At 36.8% G+C, this 25,753-nt stretch overlaps 1 protein-coding gene across 1 annotated transcript in view; it reads right to left on the reverse strand.

Moving 5' to 3' along the window:
• NUBPL (NUBP iron-sulfur cluster assembly factor, mitochondrial) overlaps positions 1–25,753 on the reverse strand; it is a 259,985-nt gene that overhangs the window by 175,837 nt on the left and 58,395 nt on the right. Inside the window, exon 4 of the mRNA XM_065872487.1 lies at positions 21,946–22,036. Within this exon, the coding sequence (XP_065728559.1) occupies positions 21,946–22,036 (91 nt within the window). The remainder of the gene's footprint in view (positions 1–21,945; positions 22,037–25,753) is intronic.

The raw sequence follows: 25,753 nt of genomic DNA on the forward strand, positions 1-25,753 counted from the left end.
TTTATTTGCCCTAGACTTTAAATTAAAGAAAATGTGAACAGCCATTCCTCCACATAAACTTAATAGAAAAACTAACAAAGTACTACTGAAAGTTTACATAGATTCTTTGGAATCCATTGCCCCATAAGTAACAGCATTTTGAAGAGACCATCATTAGCAGAACTTACCATGACACAGATCATTATTTCCCACTTCCTCATATCTTCACAGTAGCTCATGCATTGAAGCACAAAAGATTCTTACTGTAAGTCAAACTATTTCAGTTGCCACAATGCCACTCACAGAATGAATGACATACTGCCACATCCTCCTCATTCTACTACAACAAAGTTCTATCATTTCTAACAGGTGCAAATTTAATTAATGGATTATATGTCACAAGTGGATTTCAAACGGGTTTAGAGATTACTTTTATATTATAAATTAATTGTCAAGCTAGAATAGACACTGTGACCATGTCAAAATGAAAAGCTAGGTAAAAAAGAAATAGGCATAAGAAAGGCTGTTTTAAACCTTTCTATTAAAGGTGACATCATTAAATGTTCCAAGGATAATTCTGATCTAGAATCAGGTCTTCTTTCTGCAGCAATCCCACTATTCATGAATCAGCTAAATAGTAGACATTCCCATTTACTTGGTATTAGCAATAAGCCTGAAAACTCTCTGCACCTTCTACTCTGCTTCCTAGCTCCAAAAATAAAGGAAGCATTTTAAATACAGTTGAACACCAATGTCAGGAATATATGCCTTTAAAAAATTGTAACTTGGCATCATAACTAAAGGCATTAAATCCATTCTTTAAATGCAAACAGTACAGCCAAGAATATACAACCTCATTTCATGAGTTTTAAAAAATATTTAAACATAGAGTCAAGTAAATAATAGAAGTTTTATAAAAACAAGCCTTTATCCACATATTAATGAGAAGACACTCAAAGGTACAAGAACCTTCAGAAAGTAAGGAAGGACATCCAGTGCAAACTTTACAATTTCACTTTCTCACATCTACTTTCCTATTCCTTCTTTTCTTTCTGAAACCAAGATCCTTTCTTAGGAGCAATCAGATGTAAGAAAGGAGTTGCAATCACTATTTTTCTTTCAGAAGGACGTCAAGTGGCTGGGTGAGACAAAGTAGTTCTACCAATTAATAGTACCCAGGAAAGGTTTAGAATACCCTATTTGTTTACCTCGAAGAAAAGAAGGATTTAGAGAGAAAGTGAGTAAAGATGAGAATGAAATGGGTCAAAATTCAAGTGCCAACCTGGAGGGCCCATAGGCAATAATACTGCAAATAGAAGCGGAAAGGAGGGGGATCTAGAATATTAGAGCAGGGAGCAGAAAGTACGACTACAAAGAAAATTATTCAATGTTTTTACAATTGCATACCTATCACTCAATATTAAAATTTTGTTTGTCTTCGTACTTTCCATTTTTGTACCACCTTGCAACCCTACTACATCATCCCAGAAACCCACTCATCTCAGAGCTGAAAGCCATTCAGGCACATCTTTCTTAAAATCTAACCTTTTTCCCAATTAGAAAACTGCCCCTTACTTTTCCAACTCATCCCTTCCCCCAACTAACACTCTCGTTTTCTCATGTGGGTGGTTTCCATTAGGAATAGAACCGGATATGAGTAAACCACGTTGAGAACTTAAGCTTTGTTGAGGATATAAGTATTTTTTAAATGGAAGCTGCTTCGTAGAATATAATGGAATAATGTATAAAGAGATTTTTTGAGCAATGGTTATTATCTCAAATTCTTGTCTAATCTGGGGCTAGGAGTTTCTTCATTTAGTTAACCATTCAGCAAATATTTACTGAGTATCTAGAAATATAGGGATAAACTTGGCATCCTACTTCTGAACCTTGTCAGTTTATACTGCAGAGTTTAATAGGAAGAAGTGAACGGAGGGGCTAGAAAAAAAATAGGTGATAACAGGACTATATAGGTAAGGATGATAAATCCTTGCTTTACATACTCCAACAACCCATACACCACCATCCTGGCCTCCATCCTGCTTTACACCTGCCCTCGGCATCACTAATTGAGCACTAACTGATCACATTCTTTCCTGCTGAAACCAGGTGTGGATCAGAATTTTTTCAACATTATGTTCCAGATAACCAGTTGGTATTTAAAATGAAAACTATGTGTTATCTCCATGTTAAAGGAGTAGTCAGGCATCTGTGAAAGAAAATTTAAGATGACAGAAGGAACCACTTATATTCAGTCTAGAAGAGTAACAAAAATAGCAGTTATGTGTCATACAGCACTGCATAGATACTTTTAAGATACTGTATTTCACTGAATCCTAATAACAATCCTATGAGGCAGTACTATTTCCATTTCACACTTGAGGAAAGTGGAAGGCTATCCCCAGCCTCTGCTTATCTAAATCCCTTTCTTCCATGGCAGCCTCCAAACCAGCTCTCCATAGCCATCCCCTCTTCTAATCTCCTCCAGCATCTGACACTTAACAAATGTTACACTGTATGATTATCTATCTTTTTCATGCCTCTATCCTGCCTCCCCCACTAAATACCATATTCCCCTTCCTTACTATAACTGGTGCTCAAAAATACATGTTTACATAATGGCCAAAACAATTTTGTAAATAGCCAAACAGTCGAAAGTAAATAGATATTAAAAGAAAACTGCACACCCTATATTTGGTCACCCAGGCATTTTTACTACAGTAAAATATTATTATAAGAAATTACCCACTTCTAGCTGTGGCCTTGGAAAGTTGTCTTCACATGACATATGACATGTTTATATGTCATACTTCATATAAAGTAGTTAAAGATCAGAAAACTAGACTGCCCAAAGTTATACAGCTAGCAACGAAATCACTAAGGATCTTAGTCTAGGCCTGTTTCATCCTAAGCCCCATATTCTTACCACACACATCTCCAAAGAAGCAGGTTTAAGGTCATGCCAACATACATGAGATCAAAAGATAACACACAGTTGGAAGGTTAGCTAATATAGGAGCAGATTTTTCTTCTATTGCTTGATGATGCCCAGACAAGTTCCCTGAAATAATTTAACAAGCTCTGATACACCAAGTTATTCTGTAATGAATGTGTATCATCTTTCAAGCCAACAAAAAGGTCATAGCTAGGGTTACAGCTGTAAAATTGCAGTGGACTATGTTTGGTTATTTTGATATATCTTTTAACTAAATTTCTGTAATCCCTATCTTTTTGTTTATATGGTGACATTTCCAGCCTTCTTATCAAATTTACATGACATATAACACTGGTTTTATTAGCCCACCTAGTTTCTAAAAATCTCAAATTCATTTTTAAGCAGAAACAGTGAGCTCCAAGTACAAGGGATTCAGGAGCTGTAATTTGAAACATACTAGCAATACATGCCCACAAGGCAAAACAAGAGCATTTTAGCAGCAAATTAGCAAAACAGGAGTGACCTACTGGAACAAGAAAAAGTTATCTTAGCCATGTGACAAGGGCTTAGCACAAAACTGTACTTCTTACAGTAACTAAAATACCTATTAATGTGTGTATTGTGAAGCAACAAAAAAGTCTAAACATTAAAAAATTAGACAAAATTATGACAGCCAGCATTTTAAAAAATAATAAGAATATAGAATACAATAGAGAAAATAAAGAGATGTACAGCAAAAGAGAAAACTCTGGCTTCAGTGCAGTCTTCACACAAAAGAATTACATTAAACTCAATTTGTTTTAAGAGTAAAGGAAAAGATACAAAGCATAAAAATGAAAAACCATTTTAAGAAGACTACCAAAAAAATTAGTATTTATTAAATAAAAGATAATACATCTACAAATACTGAGAGGCCAACTCCTTTCTATAAACATTTTATATATACAATAAAAGCCTTACTGCACTACCCATTTAAGTTATGCTAGAGATCTGGGGACTTATATGAATGGCCCATGTATCAGAGTATCTAGATAAGAAACCAGAAAAAAAGAATTAATAGGAAGCAGAGTCACTGATGTCTGTGACCCCACAGTAAATTGAAGACTACTCAGAAGGGTAATAAACCTTTGCAATGTTAGCTAGTTTTTTATTTTGGTTACGGGATACCATTAAAGCATTTACAGAATAGTAACTGATTTTAAAATTCCATTCTCTGCCATTTAAAATTATAGGCAATTAACTTATGTAATAGCTATAACCCTAAGAAAGATTAAATATAAATTACATTTCTGTAAAAATGAGTTTTATTTTAAGGTATCAATGAACACTCACCACATAAGAGATTTCTCTCCATTCACTCTCTCATTCAACATATTACTGAGCACCTACTATATACCAAGCATGAGGTTTGGAACTAGGGATACAATGGTGAAGAAAAATAGACACAGTATCTTCCCTCATGAAACATAAAGTCTATGGGACAGACAGACACTAATCACACAATCACTAGACAAATGTAAACTTGTAACCAAAACAAGTCTTACAAAGGAGAGCACAGAATTCCCTAGTTGCAGAGATCTTTGGTATAAAGGAAAACTTCATTATTCAAAGAAGCACCCCACAAACTTGATAGTTTTATAAAGTTTAGTTTTTATATATTGGTATCTTTTAAATCAGGGCACAGATATTGAAAATATTATTATTGGAGAGGAAAAATGCCATCAGTTATCTAAAGAGAAAGGAAACTTTAAATGTGTATTACTCAATACCTGAGATAGCCCCTTTCTCAAAAATGTCACTCATGCTAAAAAAAAGCTAAGTTAAAATTTGAGAAATAATTTAGTTTTCAAACAAATATCCAAAAATCTGCAATAGTATTAAATTTCAAAAGTTTTTAGACATAGGCATTTTTATGATATCTAGCCTTCAAAGAAATAGCCAATGGATAGGAAGTATGAAGACAGCATTCTGCATAAAAAGCTTTGTTAGGTTTTCTCTTTACACACATTTGCAGTTACTTGGACTGACCCCAATGACAACTAGTTCATGTCTTAAAGACTTCCTCTGTATACATGGCTAATATTTTTGACAACACTATCACTACTGAAAAAGTGAAGCTTTAATTTGAATCTCCTAACAGCAAAGAGCTAAACTTGTCAAAGTCTCATGAAAGATATGCAAATATTAAAGAGATTATTTACTCCCCCTTGACCACATAAAATGTATACTTAAAAGCATTTTTTTTTAAAAAAGATGTCAGCTGTCTCAACTCCGGGTGCATAGTGTGTGATGTCCTCAATAACTCCAATTATACAGTTAGGTAAATTAAGTTGCCTAAAACATTTAAAACTACATTTACAAATCAAGTAAATCGGATACTCTCAAACCTTACAAATGCCTGACGGGGTAGCCTTACCACCTACCAAAATCATTGTAAATACCCAAGCAACAGTTGTAAATTTAATAAACAGAACTAAAAAATGAAATAAATCCAATTATCTTGAATGCTCTAACACTATTTAGAAACTTAACCAAACGATTTTACATCTTTTAAATTAAAATCCTCCTAGGTATGGTGTAGCAGCAAACTGGGAAAAAACTCTGGTTCCTGAAGACCTTGTGGAATAAAACTGTCTTACCAGTCCTGTATGGATTGTGTCGTCTTATGTGAAACAGAAATAAACCTTGTTTAAGCTAACACTGCATTGGGTTTTCTTTTACTCACATCTAAAAATAATACTAATTAATACATAATATGTTTAATATCAAAGAAACATTTAAAATTACAAAGCTAACATGACATTCTCTAATAGGTTTAATTCTCTTAAATGCTTCTAACACCTTTAAAAACAAATACGCACATATAATATCATAATGATTATAAAATTTCTTCCTAAACTTAATACAAAAATGTTAATACTAATGGATTTGATTTGTTTCATAAAGTAGCACGTTTACCAAGATATGGTGAGGGATACAGATTATCACTCAGGGTCAAACAGGGTCACAGAACCTAGGGGCTTCTTCCAGGAGAGTTCTACCTGGCTAGCATGCTAAGTTTTGTTGTGTTGTTGTTGTTTTAATGGTACTAGGACTGTTCAAGCCAATGGCTTTGCTTACAACTTGATATATCATACGTTCCTTCAATTTTTTTAAGCAACGTCCCAACATGTCATTTAATTGCCTATTTCAAATTGGTGATACTCTGTACGTTATACTCAGATTCAACTAATCTCTTTTCTGACTGATTGGATTCTGCTTTCTTTTCTTATCTTTCTCATCTGGCTCAGTGCCACAATGCTGCATTCACTTTATTGGCAGGAAAGATGGAACAGAGAAATTAGTTTATTGCTGTTGTTTTTACAAATGATAATCAACAATTAGGTATGACAGAAATCAACTCTGTAAAACAGAACCTTACATGTCTACCTATTGATTACTTGACTTCCACAGCTGGCTACTTATACAGCCTTATTTATTACCATAAAAGGTTAAAGGTAATCTTTTCAAAGGGTGACCTTTGTAAGGCCAAGAAACATTCCACACTTTCAATGGGTTTTTGAAAATGAGTATGTCTAAGTGAAGGTGCAGTATGTAAATTCAACTATCTCACAGTGACTGCAGTTTGTCTATTCCTTAAAGCTGAGGAACTTAGATTTTAGGGAAAAAATCACAGACATGCAATAGGGAAATAGATTAAGAGAATCTGATGAACACAGCTGTTTTCTTTCCAGACCATGAGAATTAGGTAAGCAGAAGCATAAAGAAGTAAGGAAGTGTAAAGAACTGATTACACTGCTTTTCCTCTTGCACTGTATTGCTCACCATTTTGTACCAGATGATTAAAAATCCATTCACTAATATCACTTCAGAATATGCCTAGAAATAATGTTCAAATCCTGCAACCTTATTTAAGCAGGATGCTGACAAAGTGACCCATGGCCAGGAAGACAATAAGAATGATAAGCATACTCAAAACTGCCTCATATGAGAGAAAGCTGAAGGCAGGAAGTTGTTTAGCTGGGAAAAAACTGATCATGGTGTACAAATATTTCACAGGTTATGAAAAGAAAAAGAATTAGATTAGTTGGTTCTCATGAGGGCAGACCTCGTGAAAGCATGTGAAAGTTATAAGAAGGCAGATTTGTGGGATGAATTGGGATATTGGGACTGACATATATACATTATTGATACTATGTATAAAATAGATAACTAATGAGAACCTACTGTTTAGCACAGGGAACTCTACTCAGTGCTCTGTGGTGACCTAAATGGGAAGGAAATCCAAAATAAAGGGGATATATGTATACAAACAGCTGATTCACTCTGCTGTATAGCAGAAACTAACACAACATTGTAAAGCAACTATATGCCAATAAAAGTTAATTTTTAAAAATAATAAGGCAGATTTTTGTTCAAAATTATAATAAATAGAGCTATCGCGAAACAGCAAAATCTACCTCACTGGAGGTGTTTGACAGAAGCTAGGTCATCACTTATCACACATTTGTGGATTCTGTTATTTTCAAATTCACAAACTGAGAGTTTCACACATAGCCAAAGATGCAAGGCAGCAGCCTCTTTCCCCAATATTCCAAATTCACCGATAATTACCAAATATCATCCAATAAATGTTCTCTTTCTGTGATAACAAGGAATGACTCACACTTCCCCCAAGATTTTCTTAATGATTTATAGAAAGACTGAATTAAACCTAAAATATCCATCTATGTCTATTAATGAGTTAAAAGTGAAAGAGGCATGTAACATACAGCTTACATATAAATACAGCCTACATAAATAATTGTCACTATTATGCTTCAAAGTCAAATAAACACTCTGATATATATCAATGTTTTCTTCCTTCTCTGGATAATTTTCTTATGCACAAATACATTATGGGTTACGGAGTATCTAGATTCTGGCCTATTACCCTGGGCAAACTGGCAAACTTTATTAATTTTTTTTTTTTTTTTTTTTTTTTTTGCTTTTTGCGGTACACAGGCCTCTCACTGTTGTGGCCTCTCCCGTTGAGAAGCATAGGCTCCAGACGTGCAGGCTCAGCGGCCATGGCTCACAGGCCCAGCCGTTTTGCGGCATGTGGGATCTTCCTGGACCAGGACACAAACCCGTGTCCCCTGCATCGGCAGGCGGACTCTCAACCACTGCGCCACCAGGGAAGCCCAAACTTTATTAATTTTTTATATCACCCTCCTTATCTGTAAAATAACAGAGACCTGCTGATGCCCTTCATCAAATTAGATAATCTAACATTATTTCTCCTTCCCTGCTTTCATCAATTCTCCAGTGCACACAGAGAAAATAACTTGGGAGTGACTACATATACAGAAAGGCAGAAAGATGACAATCTGTAAGTTGGATTTCCTCTCATTTCAAATCCTAGGTTTGCATCTTGAAACACCTCTGTTTCTGAGGGAGAGGGGCCAGGCGGTTACTATAACCCAGCTCCCCTGACTTTGCTGATTGTCTGTCATTTGCCCCTCCAGTTCACCCTCTCTCTGACCCAGGGGTTCTTCTATGGACTGCATCAAAAGCAGATCAGAAAGAGGAAGTGGCGGGGGGGGGGGGGGGGCGGTGTTGGTTTGGGTATTTCATTTCCTGGTTTTCTCTCTGTGGGGTGATCTTGGGCTGGCTGGGTGCCTCTACCGAGTGTCACTGCTCCTCCCAAGACAGCCATCTCTACAAGGACTGTCTCCTTCCAGGTTTGATATGTTCCCTCCCCTCACCTCTTCAGGCCTAGAGGTAACTGCTCAAATGTTGTCAACAGGTATTATCCTACCTCTTGTGGTTTTCCCACATTTCTTCCACATATTTATAAACAGTCCCTCTCAAATAATTTGAAAAGTGCTTCTGCGTTTTTGTTGGAAAGTGACCCCAGGAAATAGATCTTTGAAATGAGATTGAGATTACTCTAGAAACTCAGGAATAATCTCCATAGCAGGAGAAAATGGGACCAAAGGGAATGCATTTAGTGTTATCAAGATTCATGATTATACAAATCAGATGAAGGGCAAAACTGGGAGATCCTGTGGTGTGATGGTTAATTTTAGGGCAATTTGACTTGAGTCACAGGGTACCCAGATATGTGGTTTAACATTATTCTGGGTGTGCCTGTGAGGGTGTTTCTGGATGAGATTAACATTTGAATCAATGGACTGAGTAAAGCAGATTACCCTCCCCAGTGTAGGTGGGCCTCATCCAATCCACTGAAGGCCTGAACAGAACAAAAAGGCAGAGTAAGGGAGAATATACCCTCCCTGCCAGGCTTCAAGCTGGAACATCAGTCTTCTCCCGCCTCCAGACTCAGACTGGAATTTACACCACCAGCTCTCCTGGTTCTCACACCTTTCGACTTGGACAAGAATATACCATCAGCTCTGCCGGGTCTCCAGTGTGCTGACTGCAGATCCTGGGACTTCTCAGCCTCCTTAACAACGTAAACTAACTCATTATCCATCTATCTGTACCTCCTATTGGTTCTGCTTCTCTGAAGAGCCCAGACCAATACAAATGACCATGGCACTTAATTGCTATGAAAAAAAGGTGACTGTAAAGGTTGTGGACTCATCTGACTTCCTAGAGAGTATACAGGAAGAAAAAAAAGAAAAGCTACGAACATAACTTTGCTTCTGGCCATGAAAAAGTAAAAAGCAGGATTTACCCTATAACTACCTCCCATAGCACTCCACTCCCCTGCCCCACCAACACAAGCACACTTTGAAAAACTAGAAAACTGTACCGAAACATATAAAACTACATGTTCAGACACGGGACAACAGGCAGGAAGACCACAAACCTTGAGAGAAGGGAAACAAGAAGATGAGTCCTACGACTGCCCCAGTTTACTGCCCTAGAGGCAGTTTCCAGGTTGCAGCACAGGAAGGGGGAATCCAAACAAAGCCCAGTAACATTGCTGAACTATTCAGAGTCAGGTGAAGCCAAGGCAGCGAGAATTTACGGGGCAGTGTATCTGAGAGAAGAGAGCAACACAGAGAACTGCACAGGGGACCTGAGGAGTCTCTAGCTGGGTATTCATGTATGAGCGAGAGGAAATTCCCTGGGACTGAGGAAAGAATCAGCAGAGAGCTGCAATTCCCAAAGATCACATGCAGTTGGAAACAGTTTCTATGCTCCCACCAACCAAAGAGGAAAGATCTCCTAATACACGGTAGAGTCCTCTGAAAGGAATCATAGCAGTTCTGGGGTAAGTTAGCCCTAGACTAAAGGCTGCTTTGGACCCACTCGAAGTTTAAAAGCTATCCTCAAAAGAATCAAACTGATTCCAAGTAACTTAATTGCATATAACAGAAACTGGCAAACTCTTTCTGTAAAGAACCAGACAATAAATATTTTAGTCTTTTTTCTATGGATGGACCTCCTGAACTGGGCAGAGTGTGTCAAGATATTCATGACAATTGAGGCTGAATAAAATCACTTTCAATTAAAGAAGACACAAATACTTAGATGGGCCTTGCTGACTATCTTCCGAAAGCCAATCCCATTTATTGTATAAATAAACTAAGTCTTGGTGAGTTTAAGTCAACTTGCTCAAAGTAAACAAAGGTAATAACATAGCTTGCAGTCAGGAGTTGACTTCAAGTCTCTCAGACGCTAAAATCTATGGTAACAACTATATCTTACTGCCTCCCTTGTAATAATTATTTTGCTATCCCCATCTAACTGAAAATTTCATCAGAGCATGCTATCATCTTAATTGAAGCATCCTCTGTTGCTACTGACTACTTGCAATAATGGTAAAAGGGGGTGAGCATTTACTGAGAACCTTTAAATTTATTATCTCACTTATTTTTCATACAGCCTTCGAAGTTGTAGACCTTGCCCATGCACACACAGCAGTAAGTGGTGCCATCAGAAATGGGGGTTGGGTCAGTGAGACTCCAAAGCCCAAGATCTTCCCACCACAGCACACTGTCTTAATAGCATGTTCTCCAGAAAACCCCCAAGTCCCCACAGCCCTCAGTTACAGCTACCATTTACTATCTCTGCCTGGGATTACAAAGAAACAGAAGTGGGTAGACAGGAAGGAGGAAGGTTACAGAAATGAGACAAGCCTCAGGCACATTTGAAACATAAAGGGCTATTTTGGGGTAGAGGTAGTAGAAGGTGGTAGATTATGTTGTGATTTATAAATGAAACATCCCATAGGTATTTTGCTTATGACAGATAGAAGATATCACCCACAGTCTCAATGCCCATTTTTTAACACCAAAATAAAAAAGATAGGGGCTTCCCTGGTGGCGCACTGGTTGAGAGTCTGCCTGCCAATGCAGGGGACACGGGTTCATGCCCCAGTCCAGGAAGATCCCACATGCCACGGAGCGGCTAGGCCCGTGAGCCATGGCTGCTGAGCCTGCGCGTCTGGAGCCTGTGCTCCACAATGGGAGAGGCCACAACAAGTGAGAGGCCCGCATACCGCAAAAAAAAAAAAAAAAAAAAGATAAACATAATCTTTTCATTAATTTTTTTAATATGCCCAAGTCTTTTGCTCTTTTAAGCCTTATCAGGATCCAGGGTTGGCTGGACTACATCACAGAAATATTAGAAGGTCCTCTCTGTTTGCATGGTTCTCTGTTCATAGCTTCATACGGTACTTAGTGTGCTGACATTTCCCATCACTCCCACTGTGAGCGCCTCAAGAATAGTTTACGTCTTACTCATCCTTTTTTCCCTGGAGCACAGCACAGTACCATTATAGACATACTCAATAAATGATTCCCAAATGACTGATTTCCCAAAGGCCAAATATAAATACTTTATAAAATATATTTCTTCAAGAAGCACAACACAAGTTGTACATGGATGTCTTCAAAATAGTAGTTTAGTAAATTGAAAACTTGGATATACTGTCAAATTTAAAGCATAATTTTTAATTCTTATTTAGCCTCTCTGAAAATGTTGACCACTTCACCCTAAAACTCCCCCTTGGTTTCCGGGGTGCAGTTTTTTCCTTGTCTTCTTCCTACTTCTCTGGCCACTCCTTCTCAGTTTTTCTCTGATCACCGTAGGTTATCTCCCCCAAATTCTATCCTCAGTCCTATACCATACTTGACTCTCTCTAAAACTCTTTTGCGTTACCTTATCTAAATCAGGATTTCTCAACTCCAGCAGAACTGACATTTTGGACCAGATAATAATTTGTTGTGAGGGGATGTCTTGTACATTACAGGATATTTAGCAGTATCTCTGGTGTCTACCTACTAGATCCCCCAGTTGTGACAATCAAAAATGTCTCTAGTCATTGCCAAATGCCTCTGGGGAGTGGGGGGGCGGGGTGGAAAGGCAAAATCACTCCTGGTTGAGAATCACTGATCTAAACTAACAACTTCAACTATCACCTTATATATACACCACCAACTCCCAGATCTGTATCTCTAGCCCAAACCTCTCTCCTTAACTCTCAACACATTCCATTCACCTGATGACTAACTCTCTTTGGACATCAAATTCAACATAAACCTTAACTCATCACTGTTTTCCTTAAATTTATTCCTTTTTCCTATCTGTTCCATCTTGATGAGTGACACAACTATCTATCCAGTCACTCAACCCAGAAATCCTGAAGCCATCCCAAAGGCCTTTTTCTCATTCATATTCAATGAATTACCAAACCTTACTCATTTAATCTCTTTAATACCTTAGTTGGGTCCCTCTCTCTCCATTTCTAACACAGACTTAAATCAGGCCTCATTACATCTCACCTGGATCAATGTAATAGCATCTTAATTGGCTCTACCTCTCATCTAGTCCTATTACTGTTCCTCCACAATCCTGCCAAAGTGATCATCCTAGAATTCAAAACTGACAGTGTCACTCCCCTAAAATTCATGATAGCTTCTCATAGCCTTAGAATTGCACTTCAGCTCCTCAAACAAGCACAAGAAGGAATTTATGATAGTACCCTGACTTACCTTTCTGGTTTTTTCTTGCAACTCACCCACAGACACTCTTCACTTCTGCCATGCCAAACAACTTGCATTCTGTTAACACATTATAGTCCCTCTGCCTGGACTGTCCTTCCCACCTTCAATCCTCAACCCCTTCTTACAACGAACTCCTGGTTCATCCATTTTTCAAAAGTTAGCTCAAAATCACCTCCTCCAGGAAGTTTTCCCTAAATTCCCACTTTAGAGTCACCATCTCTGGGTTCACAAAAAAAGGGCTTATACTTCTATAACAGCATTTACATATGCTTATGATGCTTACAATCACTAGCTAATGTCTTACTCTAAGCTCCTGAGAGCAAGGATCAAATCTTATCTGAGCCGATAGCCAAAGAACCAAGTATTTCTCATGTCTACTAACTACATAGAAGATACCCAATAAATGTTTGCTAAATGAACGGAAATAATGTCTCCTTCAACATTTCACTTTTGATACAATTGCAAATTTTAAAAGTAGGTCTAAAATAAGCATAGTTTAAGAGCAAACATTTTTATTTTAAGCCAGTGCTAGTTAAGCTACAAGTAACAAAAATTTTAGGGATGCTTTACTTAAATATATATATATGTATATAGATATGTGCGTGTGTATGCGTTTTTAGCCACAGGATCTGTGATAAGAAAAAAACCCCAACTGTTCCTCTAATGACTATGGTGCCCACTAAAATATTCAAACGGAGCCATCTGAACTCACATCCTCCTGATGACTAAGACTGGTATCTCAATTTTTAGTTTCTGTTCTTGTCCAATCTGACAGAACATTCTTGCTTACGTGAGGCTTCTGGATCAAGTGTACAACACACAGTATCAAATTGTGCAATTGTTTGTTTGAAATAAGAAAGTGGCTTACAGCTGGATCTATCTTTATCTTATAACCAAGAGTTAAAACTTAGCCCTATTAGCCCTTCTAATAGAATACCATCCCCGTAATACTACTATGCTTAAAACAAACCAGCATTACATGTCCCCCATAAACCCTAAGCATAAAGAAGCCAAATTTTCAGATCTAGACTTTGATACTAAGCTTTCCGCCTCCATCCCCAATTTTTAGAAGCCCCACATGCATCACCCCAGGCCCTCTTAGCCTCACTCATCTCTCATTCCAGCCAGCACTATGGCAACCAGCTCTGCTTGGACTCTGACCAGTGTCACAGAGGAACTATCTGACAGTACCTTGCTTCAGGCCTATACACTGTGTGCCTCTCACCTGCCACCCCAAAACTTTTGTGTTGAAGGACAAGACATCACCAGACACCACAGGTCTCTGCCAGGACTTACTCATACAGAGCTCAGAAATGCAGGTGAATTAATACCTCCTGAGGTGAGCCTTTGGTCACTGGAAGATGGATAACATTAGATAAATTGTTCCCCTTTTCTCCCAGATAGACTGTCTTGAGATGGAGTCTACACAATCCCATGCAATCAAGCAAGCTGTCACGGTTAGCGACAGCCAGCTAGATAGCGCATTTTCATGTTGGCTCTCCCTCCCTTTCTCCTTCCTCAGTCCGGTTTGGTACTCCCTAATAAATTATTACTCTACAGGGCTCTGCTTTCTGGGGAACCCAGTTTAAGACATTCCACCACTTCAAGAAAAGTTTGTGGTTTTTACACTGCAAGGGAGATCCCAAAGCCCATTAAACTGCAAGCTGCTATTTCTGCTTTCTTTTCCTTAACTGAAAGACCTCAGAGACAGCAGAATAAAATCAAAACCTACCATCACTGCTTCCTCACTCACCATTTCTCCACACCTATTACAAATACCAACCTCCAGAATAAACAGTCTCAAATAAGATCTTTACATTAATACACTCAAATAATAATCTCTGTCCATGCATTATTTTAGCCTGGCAATGTGGATGGTCTGAGGAAAAGAATGATGGGACACTAGTTCCTTCTCTTTTTTCAGGTTGTTCTTAGTCTTAGAGCTGGCATTCTGGACACTGTCCTTTCCATCATGGCCCAAATTCAGGCCCCACAAGACTCTACCCCTTATGAGTAGGCAGATCTGTACTCAACATATCAAAACTAAAATGTGAGGCAAGACTGGCACTGTCCTACCACACTGAAAGAATGTGAGAAACCACTTCACTCCACGTAACATAATTCTCAAAAGTCAAATGCCTTAACCATATAGGTTCTTTCTCTTTTCCTAAAAATGGAAAAAAGTAGTATAAGACAGCCACTCATATATCACAACGATTAACTGCTAAGATAATATCTTAAAACTGTCCATATTGTTCATTAAAAAATATATATTATGATTGCAAATTAAGTTACTAATATACCCAAAGCAGAAACTAAAACATGCAGCTAATGTACAATAAATTTAGCAGGAAACGTCTTCATCTAAACAAGATTTACTGAGCATCTACTATATAAACAAGCATAAGCAAAACAAACCAAGCCAGAAAGCCTCTGCTCTGTGCATGTTGTATTGCCTAGTAGAGGAGATTTAAAAAATTAAACAGGGGACTTCCCCGGTGGCGCAGTGGTTAAGAATCCGCCTGCCAACGCAGGAGATACAGGTTCGAGCCCTGGTCTGGGAAGATCCCACATGCTGCCGAGCAATGAAGCCCGTGCACCACAACTACTGAGCCTGCGCTCTAGAGCCTGTGAGCCACAACTACTGAGCCCACATGCCACAAGTACTGAAGCCCGCACACCGAGAGCCCGTGCTCCACAATAAGAGAAGCCACCGCAATAAGAAGCCCGCACACCGCAATGAAGAGTAGCCCCTGCTAGCAGCAGCTAGAGAAAGCCTGCGCACAGCAACGAAGACCCAACCCAGCCCTAAATAAATAAATAAATAATAAATTTCTAAAAATAAATAAATTAAAAATTAAGCCAGATAATTCAAAAACTACCCTTGCAACTGCAATAAGGAGAGTGATGAGTCAGAGAAGGAGTCATGGAAGAAGAAACGTTAAAACTGAGACCTGATAGTAGAAACTTATTGTGGGGCAGGGGTGGAAGACAACAGAGATGGAAGGTGTCTCAGGCAGAGAAAATAAAACACACGAGGGTCCTCAGCATGGAGCGTGGCATTTTTGAGCAACAGAGGCCACTGTGACTGGTGTTCACTAAACAACAAGGCAACTTATTGGAATTGAGCCTGTAGAAGTAGAGAGAAGGCAGAAACCAGATCACAGAGAGCTTTATAACATTGGTAATGTTACAAATGGTAATATAGGTAACAATAACATTAAGAATTTTGAATATAATAAGCTCTATCACTTTTCGTGACATGAAAATGTAACTTTGGGCTACAATTCCTAACAACTTGTAGGCTAGTGAAGTTTCCAAACTGAAAATCAGAGGTTTATAGCTAAGCTTGTTAAGTCTCCCAATGAAACATCACTATTGTATTTTCTCCCAGTTCTGTAATGATTGCTCTTTTAAAGAACAGATTGATTCACTGGGTCGATACCACAAACACTTATTGAAGAAACCCTGTATTGTTTTGTCCAGTACTGATAATATTGCCAGAACAAATCTTCCCAATTTTTTTCCCATTTTTTAAAATTGTGGTAAAACATACATAACATAAAATTTACCATCTTAATTATTAAGTGTACAGTTCAGTGGTATTAAATATAATGTTGCCCAACCATCACCACCATCCCTCTCCATAACTCTTTTCATCTTATAAAACTGAAATTCTATACCTATCAAACAATAACTCCCCATTTCCCCCTCCCCCAAGGTCCTGGCAACTACCATTCTACTTTCTGTCTTTATGAAGTTGACTACTCTAAGTACCTCATATAAGGGAAATCATACAGTATTTCTCTTTTTGTGACTGGCTTTATTTCACTTAGCATAACATCCTCATGGTTCATCCATGTTGCAGCCTATGTCAGAATTACCTTTTTAAGGCTGAATAATACTACATTGTATGTATATACCACATTTTGTTTAACCATTCATCCACTGATAGACACGTGGGTAGCTTCCACATTTTAGCTACTGTGAGGAATGCTGCTATAAACATGGGTGTACAAAATCTATCCAATCTTGATGAACAAGATGTCATTTCAATCCATTACCCTGTATAAATGCATACCACATAGACAAAATCTAGAATAGAAGTCCAAAAGGAAAGTGAAAAAGATGCCTTATTTCATCACTTTTTTCTTTTGGTAGTGTGTCTAATTTCTCTTCTCTCTTGCTAGCCTCACCAAATCTAGACCATCAAAACTTTTCATGCCTCTTAGTATAATTTCATTATTAATGACCTCTTGCCTTTTCCCATGGAGTTCCCAATTCACAGATGAATATTCCCCAAATCTTCCACCTTCAAAAGTCATTTTACATCCTGCTTTCACCAAACTACTTTCCTTTTTAAATGCTTTACTTTCCTGTTAACCCAAAAAGAAAAAAAAAGGGGGGGGGAGGAAGCAGCATATGTTTTATTAAAATATTCCTGTAACTATGAATCAGCAATGATGGGTTCTATTTTAAAATGCAAAAGTTTCAGAGACTACATGAGTAAAAATAGAATATTATAAATAAAATTGCAAGCTATCTCCCCTCACAATACCTAACAGTAGTAAGCTTCTTTTAATTTTTCTCATCTGAGAGAAGATATTGAAAATGTGCTGATAATGTTGAGAAACATTAAAAATGATCAAAAGATTAGGAAATAAGAAAAAAAACAAACATTTTTTCCAGTCTGGGACTAGACTGGAAAAGATAATATGAAGTATAAATAGCCTTAAAAGATATAGCCACATTTAAAATGTACCGTCCTATTAATCTACACATCTTAAGGGCAGCCCTCTGATATAACTCAAAAAGTGAAGGAGGCATAAAAGGACACCAGTCTTGTCGTGGGGCAGGTGCTAATCAGAAACTCAAAGATGTAAGGACTATTTGACATATACACAGATACATCCGGTCAACACCATTTGCTGCCATCCTGTGAAAGAAAACAAAAATTAACAGGCAATAGCTACTAAAATACACTTAGTTGTTCTGCAGATAAATAAAGCATTCTTCAATGACTTCATCTGCTGCAGCCCCTGGCTAAGACGGTTTGCAGCAGAGCAAGTAGAACTCCAAAAAGAGGCTGCCTATTCTTCAGCTCAGGACAGTCAAAGAAAAAAGGAAAAGGGTTTTACCACACTAAAAAGGTATTTAGTTCAGCCTATTCAGTGACCTGTGCAAGAAACAATAAGCCAAGCAAAGGATGGACTTTTGTCTTGATAAAGTAGGGTGATAGGATTCTTCAAAGAACACAGATCTCATGTCTGAGATATTTTAAAGATAAAAGTGCCTAAAGCCAGAACAAACCAAAACAACTTTTTAAGGATCCTTCAACCCTGATTTACACTTTGCCTTAATATTCTAGGTATAAAAGAGGTTGTAAACAAAATCCAGGAAGCCAGCAAGAAAAAAGTCATTTCTATAACACTGTGATTATGGAATACATCCCAGAATCTTTCCCAAAGATAATCAGAGGAACTCTAGCGTCAGATGAAACCCAAGGGTCCACAAGACAATGACCAGAAGAAGCAAATTATAAATGAGAAGCTTTGGAAGCTCCAACCACTGGATCAGAATTTAATCATCCATTTCAATAACTTCAGTAAACCCCTAACTCTCTGCCTTGGAAGGAAACAAGGTAATTTCAGGAATGAGTAGAATTCACTCTCATTCTTTATGTGCTTAAATTATCTTAAAGAAATCTTAGTCACTTCCTGGTAGTTCTTACTGGAGATGAGTGCTATTATTAAAGGTCATTTGCCCAAGCTGATTTTCCACATTTTCTCTGTCTCATAAGCCCATACACACATTCATTCCTAAACTTGGAAAATGCTTAATACCTTAGGACAGAGAGAGCAGAATACTGTGACATGAGTGCAAAATTTCTAGCCCACAACAAAAGAAAAGTGAATCCTACTCAAAAAAAAGTCTCATAGTCAATCATTAATGATCACTGTGTCATCCTCAATAAAATTACTTGACATTTCAATTTTAGTAACCTCTCTCCACAGGCCTTAACATTTTCCTACTTTATTAGCTAAGTACACTAAAAGACATTCTTTAGTAAAACTAAGTAGTAAAAAATTCACAAGAATTCTGAAGGTGATTTATCATCACAAAACTGTGAAAGAAAGCAGATTCCTACCAGTAAAAGTCACTTGAGAAAACTTAGTGAAAAATCCTCAACAAAAAAGAATATTACATTAATGAATTAACAATACATTTCTGTGTGCAACCACCATTTAATATTCACTCGCAATTTCAGTTTAAAACCTTTCTAGTCAATAATTTCTAGGACTGTACTTTGGCTATACTGTAATATGAAATCTGCATATTATGTTATTTAGAAGGTTAAAAAAGAGAAAAATGACTGGTATTTGTTCTTTAAAAAAAAAGTTAATCCACACTTAGATGATAATTTCTCAAACTACACATGGATTTTATTCTAAATTCCATTAGGTTCCCAAAGCAACTGTTCACTTGCAGCCACTATAATGTCAACCTGTCGAGGTTTCTGTACAATACTCTTTCTACAAACTGGCTAGACTTTCCATTACCATAATTTTGCATACTAACATAGACAAAACACTATTGTCATTTTAAACTGATAGAAATATTCCCAACCTAAGAAATCCAAAACTATTATAAACTTAAATTTTTCTTCAATTACTGAATTCACTTCTCTAGAATCATATGTAAAATTTCACTTGGTAATCAGGCTAAAATATCGTAAGTACAAGAAGTGTGGTTTCTCTATAGTCTCCTCAAAAAGAAAAAATATATAAGAGAATGAATCTGTCAACCTTAACATGGAGTTTTAAAATGAACAAGTTGACCAAAACTATATTACCATATGTCTGCTTAAATAATGAAGACAAAAAGACAATCCTGAAGTCCCACTGCCCCATGGTTGTCTAGCTAAGTCCAGGAACAGAGGAACATTTATAAAGCTAAGATTCTGCTCACCCATTCTATCTCTGCAAAATCTGGACTGCTGAAAACAAATCTTTTCTTATTGTTAATTAGATAATTCCACGGTGCATTGTGTTTTCTATAATAGAGAGTAATACAGGATAAATTAACTTGACAAAAATGTCAAAATGATGCCAATTAGTATAATGGTGGCTGGTTTATCTAAGATTCAAAAACCAATTTAAAAGATGGGCTTTCAAGAATCCACATTCTTTTAAGTAAATGCCTTAATCGTTCAGTTTATTACTTGGGGGACTTAAGATCAGCTTGTCAACACACAAAAAAGTATTATTTTCAGGCTTTCCAAGATTTCCAGTAGCTAATTTTTACCAGAAAGCCTATTTAATGGCAGCCAATTTGCAAACATCAAATTTAAGATTACAGCTTCTGTAAAACAAGAAGAAAGACATCAAAGTTCACTTCAAGTATTTACATTGGCATAGACTGAACAGACTACTTAAGAAAAAACTGACACCAAGGGCTCCATTTTGCTATCACTCATGTGCTACATGCACTAGTTTTCACATTACTTTAATCAAGAGATAGATATAACAAGTCTATCATTTAAAGTACACAAATTCATTACTCCTTTATGTAAGTTTGACATTTTGGCTCATGGCACATATTTGCAAACTAAGTATACACTCCACTAAAAGGGCAAAGAACAAAGAAACTAGAATAACTTAGCTTCCTTAAGTTTATATTATAATGAAACAAGAAGACAACTAAGTGGGTGCTTGTAATGTAGGACTGCTAGGGTCAATTTTATCATCACTAGAGCCTCAAGTTTCCTTCTAAGTGATAGGGAGAATCCTTATTATCTGATAAATGGTTATTCAGAACTTAACACAACTACAGCACAAACAAAAGCACCTTAAATAGCAGACAATGTCTAATTACCTAACTTTTAATGACAATGATAAAAAAAAAACTTCTATTATGTACACAGAAAATCCAATAAATACCCTGCATTAAATACAGGCATTTTGTCCTAGATTCATGGACAATAAAAGGTATAATAAGAAACAAAAGAAATTATTCAATTTTATACTCTTACTATAATTAGAAATAAATTTTAATAAACTAATTTCACTGAAAACTATTTTTCAAGAAGAGTTACCAGTTGTTCCAATTTTTCATTTTTTGATCATAGAATTTCCCTGTTCTTAAAGCTTTATACTTAATAGCTTTGTAAGAAAATATAATAACAAGATTATTAAATAATCTTGTAATATTAAAGATTTACTCAAAATATTAAAGATTTGGTATATTAATATTAAATAATATTAATATCATAAATATTAATTTATATTAATATTAAATATATAATATTAAATATATATAAAATATATAATTATATATATTTAGTTTTATATATTATATAATATATATTTATATATATAAAACATTAAATGTATATAAAATATATATATATTGAATATACATTAAATATATAAATAAATATAAAATAATATATTGTTTATTATGTTAATTATAAATAATATTAAATAAATATTAAAGATTTACTCAAAAAATTACTCTGTCCTATTGATGGCAGTGAAGGCTGGGGAGAGAAACTAAAGTTCTATGGTTTTCTCAAAAACACTTTAAGACAAATATAACAAATATCTGATTAGAGAAAATAATTTTCAGCTCTTCTAACACAAATATATTAGATACTTTCTATTCAAATACCCCCATACATTCACACATTTTTATATACAGAGAGAATGATGAGCTGAATCTGACCACTTGTGGTGTGCCAAGCACTGTGCTTTGAATGCACTACACTTATGACAACTTTGTAATTGAGCGATTATGTACAGCAATTCTGTCTGGTAAGTACAACTGTTAATGCTATGTACACATGGGGGTGTTGAGGCACAAGGAGGTTGAACAATTCATTCAAAGCGACACAGTTAATCAGTGACAGAGTTAGAATTTAAACCCAGACAGTCTGGCCCCGCATCTGATTTTGGAATTATATTATAGTGTGTATAAGGTACACATGGTGCGTGACACAATGCCTGACACTCCGCAGGCACTAAACAGAAGTGTAACTGTTGTCATACTGCTTCTCTCTTCTTCACTTACTCTGTGATAATTCTGGATCTCCTTTCAGATTCATCATCTTCGGAATAGAAGGGCCATACACATCCACATCTAGCAAACCAACGGCCTTTGACTGTAAGAAAACAGAATTTACCGTCAGATTTTTCCCCACTCTTCATCAAAGATAAAGTGCACAGAAACAGCAGGTCTGACTACAGAAAAGACAATCTGCAAAATACTCCAAAATCATAACCTAAACTTTCAAAGCAACAGTAAGGTAAAAGAACATAAACTGCTCAGGGTAAATATTGTTTGTTGATTTACTAATCTCATCTAGATAACTGACTAAAGAAATCCACTGCATCCACTTTAAACATTGTGGTTCAGATCTCCCATACACTCACAAACAGCCTAAGACCTTCTGATCTGAAAACTAACAAACTACTTGCACACAATGTTAAAATAATGGTTTACAACAGCAAACATAACCCCAGCAAGAAGGAGCATTAACTTTTGGAAAGACCATCTAACACACCAAAGAATAGAAAATGAAGGAAAAAAAGCATAGAAACAAGACCATAATTAAAGCAAGTGAGAAATGCTGATGCAAATCTGGCATGGAAATGCTAACGAGGATGGCAGCAGACATAGTACAGAGACAACCTCTTACGTGCCAGTCACTGTTAAAAACCCGAAGTCTTCCAGAGAATTCATAAACAACTAAAACTGTTTTCCTTGATGATCCACCCAGCTGCCCAAGGGCAGAATATCCTGACTGGTCTCTTCACTAGCTGACAGTTCATCAGCAGGTTAACAAAGAAAGACAAACAATTCACTATTCCCAAATATGTCTTTTTTTCTTCTCCCCCCACCCCACCCCCACCCCCCGCTCTTTCTTCTTTTACAGATTAAATCAATGTTATTGGTTTTTCTCATATACAAGCAAACAGAATGCTAATACTAACTATATGCCTTTGAGTTATGTTTCCCCAAGACATACAACTCTCCCCCCTCTCTCCCTGTATCCTGGCAAGATAAAACTCTTAACCTCTCAAAACAAATTTTTTTAAACTAAACAGTCTCTCACTTTCCACATTATCTACCTATTTCCAGACACAAAATTACTTGTTAAACCCCACTGTCTGGTTCCTATAAACAGACAAAACAAGGTACATTCAAATTTATGTCCCTAACTTTACAGTGACTCAAACTGCAATTCTAAGAAAATCATTTAATGTCCCTGTGTGACTCACAGAGGATTGGGATTAATATCTCCCTCTACCAAAAATCTCAGCTTACTGTAAAATAAATGAGAAAGGAGGAAGGACACATTACCTTTAATGGAATGGTGATATATAAAATTTGGGTTTAATACTTTAAAAAAAATCATTTGTAGTGTTAGTTCCCAGCTTTCTCATCAAAGTAGGTATAATACCACCTTACATGGTGGCAATGAGGAGTCAATGAGAAATGTAAATAAAATCCTTACCAGAGTGCCTGGCACCCCGGAGGAATTCAAGTGGTGGGGAGATATAATCAGGGAAAGTCTAGGTACCTATTTGGGTGATTTAGGATGGCATGTTTTTAGAGATTCTGATTTGTCCACAGAGCTGGCTGTGGAAGCCTAGTGTATCCAGGTTCTTAATATAACATTGCTGATTAACTTCCCTCCATCCTTTTCTTCCTCCCTCCTTTCCTGTGTCCCTCTTTCCCTTTCTCTTTCCTCTCTTCCTACTGATCTTCATAAGTTTCTCTCCTCTGTTTCCTTTCTGATGTATCTAAGCACTGGAACTAAATTTAGGTCAGTCAGTAGCTTTAAAAAGGTAGGAACATTCATTGAGAAATTCTCACTGATTTTAACTCCTTTTTAAACCACAAACAAAAGAATTTAGTTGAATTAAAAATAGAATTAAATTCACTACAGATAAAAACATTTGCAAATGAGGGGGCCTAAAACCTTAAGAAATGTGGATAATTGTTAACTATTATCTATGGGTCTGCTAATGCTATAACAAACACCTCTTTTCCATATGTTTTCTTGTGACACCTACAAAATTAATGCAACCATAAAATAATAATAATGCCAACAAAAACAAAAAATATTCTACAATTCTTTTTCCTTGCTCTCATTTATATTAATGTTGTTTTAGAATAACTTGAAAGGGTTAGGTCTCAGTTTTCAAATTAATCTTCTAAAAATACCTGTCAAATAAATTTAAATTTATGTTTTCATGAAACAAGAAAACAACTAAGTGAGTGCTTGCAGTGTAAGACTGCTAGGGTCAATTTTATCATCACTAGATCTTCAAGTTTCCTTCAAAATGTTAGGGAGAATTTAGCTATCATCTATCTGTCGTGTCTTCTAGAAGAAAACCATGCTTGTCTAAAAGTGAGTCCTTGGCATCATGGGGTAAGACAAAACTGAAGATCTGCCCTAAAATTTGCTGTGGTAGGAATGGATTTTACATATACCTACATAGCTGCTAATACACATTACCACATAAGAATAAAGAGGGCAGGGAGGGAGATCACAAGATGATAGAGTTCCTCTTTTTTCCTGGAGAATAGAACTAAGAATAATGGAAAATCCTCTATGTGTTAGGTTCTCTGCATACTCTCTACAAGTCTCTACTGACCAACTAAATTTAGTACCAATGCTTACATATACCAAAAAGGAAACAGAGGAGAGAAAGGTATTGAGACAGGAAGGAAAGGGGGCAGGGCACAACCATTAAAAGAATTACACAACCATTAAGAAGAAAAGGATATGACCAAAACTGACTAGAACCTACTAGGCCCAAGATAGCAGAAGATTTGACTTCCAGTATATCTTGAGCCTCATTATGCACTCATTGTAATACATTAGCATATGCTAAATGACACACCCACAGGTGCCATGAGAGTTCCCAGGCCAATTGTAAAAGGCCAAAAAGTAGGTGGTGTCCCAATTCCTGGAAATTAGAATATTCCTCCCACTCATTAGCATACAAAATTACCCAGCCCATAAAAACTAACCACCCACCACAGCCCAGCACCACTCACTTTTCAAGAGGACTCCATGTACTGCGGCCATCTTTCACCTTCTAAGATGGAGTGTGTCTCTCTCTAAATAAACCTGCTTTCATTTTACTATGGCTTGTTTGCTCTTGAAATTTTTCCTGCACAAAGTCAAGGACTCTCACTTGGTGGCCCAGCCCAGGTACTCACCCAAGAGCTGGGACATGACCAAGCTCTCACACCCCATTTTTCCTGCAACATACAAAGGTCAGCAGGAGGAGGGGAAAGAGAAAGGGAAAGAGGGACACAGGAAAGGAGGGAGGAAGAAAAGGATGGAGGGAAGTTAATCAGCAATGTTATATTAAGAACCTGGATACACTAGGCTTCCACAGCCAGCTCTGTGGACAAATCAGAATCTCTAAAAACATGCCATCCTAAAGCACCCAAATAGACACCTAGACTTTCCCTGATTATATCTCCCCACCACTTGAATTCCTCCGGGGTGCCAGGCACTCTGGTAAGGATTTTATTTACATTTCTCATTGACTCCTCATAGCAACCCTGTAAGGTGGTATTATACCTACTTTGATGAGAAAGCTGGAAACTAACACTCAAAATGATTTAAAGTTTTCTTTCTTAGAATGAAGCAGAATGGAAAATTAAACACAAAAATACCAACCACATAAACCTCCACCATAACTTGAACATGATCTGTCTACAAAAGACTTAGATAAAAAGCAAGAGTCAGCATGATTCTCCCTAAAGAGCCAAATAATGGGAAATATTTTGAGAGGACCTTCAAGATGGCAGAGGAGTAAAACGCGGAGATCACCTACCTCCTCAAAAATACATC

Source organism: Phocoena phocoena, chromosome 2 (assembly GCF_963924675.1).
Source record: "Phocoena phocoena chromosome 2, mPhoPho1.1, whole genome shotgun sequence".
NCBI classification, from domain to species: Eukaryota; Metazoa; Chordata; class Mammalia; order Artiodactyla; family Phocoenidae; genus Phocoena; species Phocoena phocoena.